The 10,284-nt window shown below is 59.7% G+C and overlaps 1 protein-coding gene across 1 annotated transcript; it reads right to left on the reverse strand.

The window, feature by feature from the left end:
• Window positions 1-1,053: 1,053 nt before the first annotated feature.
• Window positions 1,054-9,847, reverse strand: ENDOU (endonuclease, poly(U) specific). Its single transcript, XM_062630008.1, has 9 exons — window positions 9,555-9,847; window positions 6,419-6,553; window positions 6,237-6,272; window positions 5,710-5,881; window positions 5,424-5,623; window positions 3,118-3,231; window positions 2,935-3,041; window positions 2,573-2,715; window positions 1,054-1,425 (listed from the first exon to the last, which is right to left on the reverse strand). Exons 1-9 carry the CDS (start codon window positions 9,610-9,612, stop codon window positions 1,311-1,313), a joined length of 1,080 nt encoding a protein of 359 aa, XP_062485992.1. The 5' UTR covers window positions 9,613-9,847; the 3' UTR covers window positions 1,054-1,310.
• Between the last annotated feature and the right edge of the window lie 437 nt (window positions 9,848-10,284).

Below are 10,284 nucleotides of genomic sequence, written 5' to 3' on the forward strand. Positions count from 1 at the left end.
TGGTGCTGTTGGGCTGCAGCGAGGATGAAGGCGCCTGGAGCATCCTCATCCCAGCACCCCATAGCACCCACAGCGGCACGAGCCCCACGGCTCCTGGGCATGGCAGAGGAGCGATGCTCCCGCTGTGGGACGGGACCATCCCAGCTCCCCCCAATCCCCCTCTTCCCCCTTTTTCCCATTGAGTTTCCATAAATCAAGCTCTGGCATCCCCCCCCCCCCCCCCCCCCCGCCTTTTCCTTCCCCTGCGGCGGGTTTGGGGGTCACCGGTGACCCCTGGCAGATGGCGGGGGATCTCCCACCCCTTCCCAAGGAACTCTTGGAGCCGACCATCTGTCAGGGGCTCAGAGCTCCCCAGCTCCTGCTTTGGGAGCCTCCGCGCAGCATCCGCACCTTGGGACCCGGCTGCTGGCAGCGCAGGCAGGAGGGGATGAGGTGGGGGGGGAAGAAAAGAGTGTGGGGGGGTGCAATGCATTCTGCCCCCTCCCAAATCCATGGGGTGAGGAGGTGACGTGGAGGGATTATAGGGAGAATCCCAATGCTTTCAATGGGGATGGAAGGGATCTTGTCCCACTCACGGAGCATCCTTCCCCTGGACCAGCCTGGGGGCAGCGGATGGGGTTGGGGCATCCTGGGGGTGTCCCCACCACAGTGGCCCTCCCCCTGTCCCCAAGGGGGTTTTGGGTTTGTCCTCAAGAGCACGGTGCTGAGGCAAGCAGCTGAGCTCCGGTTGTGGGGCTGGGGGCCTCTGGGGACCCACGGACCCCAGGGAGGGCACATCTGGGTGAGGATGGAGGAGGCACCCACCACAGACCCTCATCTCCTTGTGATGAGCCCCAGGGAGAGGCCACCTCCGGGGTGGAGACCTGGGGGACCCAATATGGTCCCCGAGTGGGGCAAAGCAATGGGGCAGGACCCATAAGCAGCTCCCAAGGCTCAGAGACCGCAGGGAGCATCCCGACCAAGCGGGAGCAGGGCTCCTGGCTGGCAGGAGCTTGCTTTTCCCAGTGTCCTCATCCCCGCATCCCATGGCAATGAGGGGCTGCTCCCGGGTGATAACTGAGGGTTTATTTCACTCCTGGATCCCACTTTGCATCCCAAATCCCTCCTGCTCCTCCGCTGCACCCAAGGGATGCGGCCCTCGATGGGAGCAGGGGTTGTCTCCATCCTCCTGCTCAGCCACCACCGCCGCCCTGCCCAGCAGCACCAGCACCGGTCCTGCCCCTGTCCCAGCGCTGCCCAGTGCCATGGAGCCTGGTGTGGGGCAGCCCCTGGCCCCGCAGTGGGGCTGCAGCCGTCCCGTCCCCACAGCTTCAAGGGGAGACCACGTACGCGGTGGCGATGTACTTGCGGCCATTGCCATAGGTGGACTTGGTCCAGGGGTAGGTCTGGATGCTGAGGCTGTGGCCACCCAGGCTCAGGTGACATCTGTGGGGACATGGCTTGAGTTATAGCTCTGACCCCATCCTGAGCCCCACAACCTCATCCCAAGATGCTCTCAGTGTCCCCACACCATCCCTGAGCCCCACAACCGCATCCCCAGGATGCTCTCGGTGTCCCCACACCATCTCTGAGCCCCACAACCTCATCCCAAGATGCTCTCAGTGTCCCCACACCACCCCTGAGCCCCACAGCCGCATCCCCAGGATGCTCTTGGTGACCCCACACCACTCCTGAGCCCCACAGCCACATCTCCAGGATGCTCTCAGTGTCCCCACACCACCCCTGAGCCCCACAACCACATCTCCAGGATGCTCTTGATGCCCCCACACCATCCCTGAGCCCCATAGTCACATCCTCAGGATGCTGTTGGTGACCCCACAATATCCCTGGTCCCCACAACCACATCTCCAGGATGCTCTTGGTGACCCCACAATATCCCTGGTCCCCACAACCACATCTCCAGGATGCTCTTGGTGTCCCCACACCATCCCTGAGCCCCACAACCACATCCCCAGGATGCTCTTGATGCCCCCACACCATCCCTGAGCCCCATAATCACATCCCAGGATGCTCTTGGTGACCCCACATCACCCCTGAGCCCCATGATCACATCCCAGGATGCTCTTGGTGTCCCCACACCATCCCTGAGCCCCACTGACAACCCCAGGATGCTCTCGGGGTCCCCACACCATCCCCCTGAGCCCCACAACCACATCTCCAGGATGCTCTTGATGCCCCCACACCACCCCTGAGCCCCATAATCACATCCCAGGATGCTCTCAGTGTCCCCACACCACCCCTGAGCCCCACAACCGCATCCCCAGGATGCTCTCAGTGTCCCCACACTACCCCTGAGCCCCACAACCACATCCCCAGGATGCTCTCAGTGTCCCCACACCACCCCTGAGCCCCATAATCACATCCCAGGATGCTCTTGGTGACCCCACAATACCCCTGAGCCCCATAATCACATCCCAGGATGCTCTTGGTGACCCCACACCATCCCTGAGCCCCATAATCACATCCTCAGGATGCTCTTGGTGACCCCACAATATCCCTGCTCCCCACAGCCGCATCCTCAGGATGCTCCCGGTTCCGGATGTGGGTCCGCACGGATGCCCGTGGTACTCACTCCCTCCCTGGCCTCGCGATGAAGCACAACGTGTAGAGGCCAAGCTCGAACTCGGGGCTGCAGCCGACGAAGGCAGCTCCCACCTCCTTGTAGAAGCCGTCCCAGCTGAACTGCAGCCCCAGCACGTCCGGGTACGTGTCCCACTGGGGGAAAAAGGGGGTCCAGGGCTCAGAGCCGCAAAGCCCCAAGCGCCCCCCACAGCAGCTTCCCACTGGCGTGAGGGCAGAGCCCCCAACCTCAACCTCTCCCTTATGTTGCGCTGTCATTCCATGCCCTTCCCACCCTCCTGCCCTCCATCCCACGGGAGCAGAGGGGATGCTGCCGGTTTGGGATGCTGCCCCGCATCCCGCGGGATCACTCACGGGCCCGTCGAAGTTGTGGCTGAAGTAGTTGACCATTCCCTGCTTTTCCAGCAGGTAAAAACGAATCCAGTTGTGGAATCCGGACACTTTCCCCTTCTTCACCTCCCCTGGGACACGGGAGCATGGGGTGAGCCCCAGCCCGGCGCTGCCCATCCCGCCCCGTCCCAGCGGTGCTGGTGCTACCTGAGAAGACGTGCTCGAAGCCGCTGGAATCCTGCTCCCCGTCGCCGCGGGAGTAGAGCCCGAACCACATCTCCTGCAGATCCGCAAGGAATTCCCGCTCCGAGCCATAGCGGTCTGGGAGGGATGGTGGGAGCGGTGATTGCGGGTGGGAGCCGGGGGAGAAGCATCCTGACCCAGGGCTCCTCTTGATCCATCAGCCCTGACCCAGTCCTATCCCTGATCCATCATCCCTGACCTTCCCTTCATCTATTCCTGTCCCAGTCCTATCCCTGATCCATCCCTGTCCCAATCCTCTCCCTCATCCATCCCTGTCCCAATCCTCTCCCTGATCCATCCCTTTCCCAATCCTCTCCATCATCCATCCCTTTCCCAGTCCTATCCCTGATCCGTCATCCCTGACCTTCCCTTCATCTATTCCTGTCCCAGTCCTATCCCTGATCCATCTCTGTCCCAATCCTCTCCCTCATCCATCCCTGTCCCAATCCTCTCCATCATCCATCCCTTTCCCAGTCCTATCCCTGATCCATCCCTGTCCCAGTCCTCTCCCTGCCCAAATCCTCTCCCTCATCCATCCCTGTTCCAATCCTCTCCCTCATCCATCCCTTTCCCAATCCTCTCCATCATCCATCCCTTTCCCAGTCCTCTCCCTGACCCATTCCTGTCCCAAACCTCTCCCTGATCCATCCCTGTCCCAATCCTCTCCCTCAATCCATCCCTTTCCCAATCCTCTCCCTGATCCATCCCTTTCCCAATCCTCTCCCTCGTCCACCCCTTTCCCAGTCCTCTCCCTGACCCATTCCTGTCCCAAACCTCTCCATCATCCATCCCTTTCCCAATCCTCTCCCTCATCCATCCCTTTCCCAAACCTCTCCATCATCCATCCCTTTCCCAAACCTCTCCATCATCCATCCCTTTCCCAATCCTCTCCCTGATCCATCCCTTTCTCAAACCTCTCCATCATCCATCCCTTTCCCAGTCCTATCCCTGATCCATCCCTGTCCCAATCCTCTCCCTGCCCAAATCCTCTCCCTCATCCATCCCTTTCCCAATCCTCTCCCTCATCCATCCCTGTCCCAAACCTCTCCCTCATCCATCCCTGTCCCAATCCTCTCCCTCAATCCATCCCTGTCCCAATCCTCTCCCTGATCCATCCCTTTCCCAATCCTCTCCCTCATCCATCCCTTTCCCAATCCTCTCCCTGATCCATCCCTTTCCCAGTCCTCTCCCTCATCCATCCCTTTCCCAATCCTCTCCCTCATCCATCCCTTTCCCAAACCTCTCCCTGATCCATCCCTGTCCCAATCCTCTCCCTGATCCATCCCTTTCCCAGTCCTCTCCCTCATCCATCCCTTTCCCAATCCTCTCCCTCATCCATCCCTTTCCCAAATCCCTCTCCCATCCTCTCCCTGATCCATCCCTTTCCCAAACCTCTCCATCATCCATCCCTTTCCCAGTCCTATCCCTGATCCATCCCTGTCCCAATCCTCTCCCTGCCCAAATCCTCTCCCTCATCCATCCCTTTCCCAATCCTCTCCCTCATCCATCCCTGTCCCAAACCTCTCCCTCATCCATCCCTGTCCCAATCCTCTCCCTCAATCCATCCCTGTCCCAATCCTCTCCCTGATCCATCCCTTTCCCAATCCTCTCCCTCATCCATCCCTTTCCCAATCCTCTCCCTGATCCATCCCTTTCCCAGTCCTCTCCCTGATCCATCCCTTTCCCAATCCTCTCCCTCATCCATCCCTTTCCCAATCCTCTCCCTGATCCATTCCTGTCCCAAACCTCTCCCTGATCCATCCCTTTCCCAATCCTCTCCCTGATCCATCCCTTTCCCAATCCTCTCCCTCATCCATCCCTTTCCCAATCCTCTCCCTCATCCATCCCTTTCCCAATCCTCTCCCTCATCCATCCCTGTCCCAGTCCTCTCCCTGACCCATTCCTGTGCCAATCCTCTCCCTGTCCCAGTCCTTTTCTTGATCCATCCCTTTCCCAATCTTCCCCCTGACCCATCCCCTTCCCAATCCTCTCCCTGATCCGTCCCTGTCCCAGTCCTCTCCCTGATCCATCCCTGTCCCAGTCCTCTCCCTGATCCACCATCCCTGACCTCTCCCTTTCCCATCCCTTTCCCAATCCTCTCCCTGTCCCACTTCCCTTAGGAACCCCGCTCCATTCCCCCCATCCCGCTGTCCCTGCGATCCCACTCTGTGCTCCTCCATCCCAACCCTCCCAGCCCACCTCCCACCAACAGGACCTTTCCTTTGGGACCCCCAACCCCCGGAACCCCCGTTCCCCTGCTCCCCACTCACTTTTGCTCTGGAGGAAGGCGAAGAGTTTCTTCATGAGCTCCGTCTTCATCACTTCCCGAAGGAAGTTTTCCTGCTCCCTCAGCTCCTCCTCCGTCACCTCCTCCTCCTTCCCGGTGGCCCTCCGGTAATTATCCAGCAGCTTAATGAAGCTGGAATAGGTGGGCTTGGAGAAGAGCTCCTCATTGACGTACCTATAGAGCCTAGGAGACAGCAGAGGGGTTCAAACCAACCCCGAGCCCTCTTTGGTCTCTGGCTGGCCAATGCTCGCCCCATGAGGACCACTCACGGCTGCGGGGACCGGTCCTCCTGGTCCCCGGTCTCCTCGGGGGATGCTCGGTGCTGGGGGTTGATGGCGATGTCGCTGGGTCGGGCTTTGTTGTGGTCGGCCCCATAGAGCTGCTCTGAGATGTGCAGGAGGTCCTGGTCCGTGATGGAATCCCGGCTCCTGGAGAAACCCTCTGGAAGAGAGGTGGAAGCGCTTGGGATGCGGGGTCGCTGCTGCCTCCATCCCAGGACACTGAGATTGAGGTTGAGGGGTGTAGGAGGGTCCCAATCCCACCCTTTGGGGCTAAAAGGAACCCTTTGTGGAGCACTGGGTGAACTGGGAAGCATCAGCTCCATCCCCTTGCTCCTTGGGGCTCATTCCAGCCCCATCTCCCATGGTTTAGGTTCATGGTGACCAGAGGATGGGAAGACCCTGCCTCTGCTTCACCCAGCTCTGGGGAAGGGCCATGGTGGTGCTGGTGAGCAGGCAGGAGGTGCTGGGACACATGGGGTGACCCCACGGAGGTGGTTGGATCCCTCGCTACTCACCACGGGGGTGAGCTGCCTCCTCGGCCCATTCTCCACCTGCACGGAGCCAAAGGAAAGGATGCTCAGGGTGATGGAGATGCGGGACCACATCAATAGGACACATGGTGCTAACCAGCCCCTCTGCACCCCATGGCCCCCGGACCCCCGTGTCCACCCCATGTCCATCCCATATGGATGCTCACCGGGCTGGCAGTGCCTGTAGTAATCCCCACAGCAGCTGTGGTCCCTCTCGCATTCGGGGCTGCAGTGGCACTCGTCCTCCTCGTTGTAGGGCTCCTCACAGCGCCCATAGCAGGAGTCAGGGGCTGTGTACAGGGCTTTTGGGGGACAGAAACACCGGTGTGGTCCTCAGCACGGACCAAGCACCCTGCCCCATCCTGCCCATGGCCTGGAGCATCCTTCCTTCCCCTCCTAGGAGAGCCTGAAGCTCCTCTCTGGGGCTATTTAGGATGCTCTGCCAGCCCCAAGGGGTGGTGTTGCGATGGGGTGAGTCCTCAGGAGGCACATTCCCCATGGACACTCCTCTTTGGACGTGGATTTCCAGCACGCCAAGGCCACTTCACACCAGGAAACTCGTTCTTGACGCCCCACCGTTCATTCCTCCTTCTGATTCACCCTTTGAAGGCCAGGATGAGCAGCAATGCCCCAGGTGCCACCACTTCCAGGCAGGAAGAGTGCCACATTCCAGGCACCTTTACGTGCGACCTTCATCGCCCTTGGGAAACCTGGGATCTCCTTCCTGAGCTCTTGATGGGATGAATGTGTCACTGAGCATCTGCTGCATTGCACAGGGGGGGCTTTGGATATGGGATGCCCTGTCGTGTGGCCATCATCGGCGGCGTGAGGGACACTTGGCATCAAGCAAAGAGGGGCTGTAGGAGACCAGGAGGTTGGGTTTGGGCTAAGAGACAGCCCAGAGAAGGTGTGTTTAGGGAAGGTGCTTTATCCTCTGTGCTGCCCATCAGCTCCTGAGGGCAGGAATGGCAGCCCGAGCGTGGCTTTCTTGGCATCCCTATGCTCCAGCCAGGAAGGTGAGCGGAGAACCATAGAACCATGGACTGGTTTGGGTTGGAAAAGACCTTACAGCTCATCCAGTTCCAACCCCTTCCCATAGGCAGGGATGTCTCACGCTAGCCCATGCTACCCAATGCCTTGTTTGACCTCGCCTCCCATCTCCAACCCCATGAGAGATCCCAAGCAAGCTGCAAAGGGCTCCCTGGAGGAAAGGGTGCTGCTTTCCCTTTGCCAACCTGCAACCAGGCCACAGCTCCAGCACCTCTGGCTCACCTGCCTTGAACTGCAGGAGGTGAAGGATGCCCTAAGGGCAAACCCTGACGCAAGGACCACGGCCACGTCATGCGGATTGGCTTCAGTCCTGCTCTGGATCGCACCCAAGGCCTTTCAGAGCCCCATCACCGAGGCCCCACACGTGATGATGGGAGAGGAAGAACTTCTTGGCCCCATTGGGCAACCCAGCCCAGGCTGACTGTGCTGCAAGTACTCACAGCTGACTCCTTGGCTTCTCGCCACCATATCCCTGCCTCCAAAGCCACTCTATAGCAAAGGGAGTGGTAGGGAGGAAGGGGTTGCTTGGGATGCTCCTGGAGACCATCTCCCCTTGGTGATGCTGGAATGGGTTGGGTTGGAAGGGAGCTTGAAGCCCATCCAATTCCCTCCCATCCCAACCGGTTCCATCAGGATTCGATGACCCCCATCCCCAGGACATCATCCCTCTCGCTCCCGACACGTCACTCGGGATAATTCAGCCTGAATCACCCATCCAGGCTCGTTTTCCAGCAGCAATCCCAGAGGGATTGTGCAAGGCAGGAACTGCCCACACCTAAATCACTGCTGAGACATTGCTGGCGCTGGGGCACGTGCTGCCGGAGCGGCAGTGACGCAGTGGGGCAGGAGCCCCATGGAGCCCATGGAGGACCGAGCTCAGCATCACCCCATGGGTCACTTGTGGGTGCTGAGGCTTCACAGGGCAATGGGTGCTGCAGGGGGACCTCCCCTCCTCCTCACACATGGACACAGAGAGCATCCGGCCACCCGTGATGGTTGAGTTTAATGGAGCTGATGGAGCTTCCTGGGAGCTGCAGCCAAGGGATGGGGCTGGAGCAGGAGGACGTGGAATCATGGAATGGGTTGGGTTGGAAGGGACCTTAAAGCTCATTCAGTTCTATGGGCAGGGACACCTTCCACCAGAGCAGGGTGCCCCAAGCCCCTGTGTCCAACCCGGCCTTGATGGGATGGAGCATCCAAACCTTCTCCATTGAACCCATCCCAGTGTCCCAGCACCCTCACAGGGAAGAACTTCCTTATCTCCAAGCTGAACTCCCCCTGTTCCAGTCTGAACCCATCACCCCTTGTCCCATCGCTCCAGTCCCTGATGCAGGTCCCTCTCCAGCATCCTTGCATCCCCTTTCAGAAGCTGCTCTTCTCCAGCCCCACTGTTCCCAGCCTGGCTCCTATGGGAGCTGCTCCAGCCCCTGAGCATCCTCATGGCCTCCTCTGGACCAACTCCAGGTCCTCCTTGTGCTGAGGACACCGGAGCTGGATGCAGTTTCCAAGCGGGGTCCCAGCAGAGCAGCGCAGACGTGGCTCAGTCCAGCACATCCACACTCAGCCCTTGCCTGGTCCAGCCTGTTTTTCCAGCTCCAGGAAGCCAGGCCACCATTCCCATCTCATTTGCAGGTCCAGCCCTCCCCAGAGCAGCTTTTGGGACCAAAGCAAACTCCTTTTCCTTTCCTCCATATAGGATTTGGCAGGGGAACAGGGGCTGTTTCCATGCACCAGCATCCCAGTGCCTCCCAGTTTGGCTTCGGTGCACGGGGATGGGTTATGGACCGTGTCCTATCAGCACCTTGCTGCAAACACAGCCCAAGGCCCCATTTGAAGGACAAATAAACTTGCAAGCAAGGAGCTATGGATGCTCTGAGCTGCCCAGGTACTTAATGACATCCTCCACTCACCGCCCTATGGATGAGGTACCAGGATACAGCTCCCTCCCTCTTCCCCACGCTGGAGGATGCAGGAGGCAGAGGTTTGCAGGGCAAAAGCACCCCAGGCTGCACCAGGAATTAAGGGATGGCCAAGGGGAATCCCTTGGGGAAGTCCCAACCCATCCTCATCACCACGGAGCTGGAGCAGGAAACCATCCCTCACCCTGTCCCTTGTGAAGCTCCGATGGATCCAACCCCATCAGGAGCTCCTGGTTTCTGGCAGCACCCCCCTGCTTCCAGCCCGTCCCCATGCTTCCCATGGGATGCTCCGGCTGCTTTCACCCCTCTGCCGGAGCCCAGCTCCATTACTCACTGCCAGCCACGCAGCCCAGGGCTATTCCTGCCCCGACCAGGAGGATCCAGGTCTTCATTACCCCGTCGACACCGGGCTGGATGCTTGGGAGCGTCCCGGAGAGCAGGTTGGGAATGACGGTGCTCCCCGGCGCTCCCTGCTATATGTGGGTCCCCTGGGGGCACGGAGGGGAAGGAGGAGCTTGATGCCTTCACCCAAAACCCATTACGTGCATGGCTCAATCACAGCCTTCCCACAGCGGGAGCAGGGCTGGATAATCCGGTATCCCGGTATTGCTCCATCCTGGGCTGCATGAACCCAATGGCTTTCCTCGGATGCTGCTTCTGGAGGTTGGGAATTCCTCATGGAGGCCTCCCGCAGCACCGGGACACAGCATCAAGGAGCAGGTTTTGTGGTGATCCCGTTGTGGTCTCATCCAGGGGACAAGCCCAGAGGCGGTCCCTGCCCTGCAAGGGGTTGCTATTCCCTAGGGAGCATCCCTAGGGAGCACCAACGGGAAGCTCAGCCCCTGCTTGGTGTGGTCACCAGCCTCTCCCCTGCCCACAGCAGGCTCAGTTCCGAGCATCCCAATGGGAGATGGTCCCAGATGATGGGGGTTTTGGTACATCCACAAGGAAGGACAATTCCCATTGCGGAGCACATCCTGTGTGCCCCCCAAAGGGGCCTATATTGGACCAGCTCAGCGCCCATCCTGCCTCCGAGAGCATCTCCAAGCTGCCCTTGGCCCATT

This window comes from Pezoporus occidentalis, unplaced genomic scaffold (genome assembly GCF_034315485.1).
Source record: "Pezoporus occidentalis ecotype Australia unplaced genomic scaffold, CSIRO_AGI_Poc_V1 ctg345, whole genome shotgun sequence".
Taxonomy (NCBI): Eukaryota; Metazoa; Chordata; class Aves; order Psittaciformes; family Psittacidae; genus Pezoporus; species Pezoporus occidentalis.

Bases quoted from the DNA above. Each gene is read 5' to 3' on its own strand.
- ENDOU (XM_062630008.1), bottom strand. From the start codon at position 9,612: ATGAAGACCTGGATCCTCCTGGTCGGGGCAGGAATAGCCCTGGGCTGC. The intron at 3,042-3,117 runs GTAGCACCAGCA...CCCGTGTCCCAG, and splicing joins CTTCGAGCACGTCTTCTCAG to GGGAGGTGAAGAAGGGGAAA. The intron at 2,716-2,934 runs GTGAGTGATCCC...TTTTTCCCCCAG, and splicing joins GCCACAACTTCGACGGGCCC to TGGGACACGTACCCGGACGT.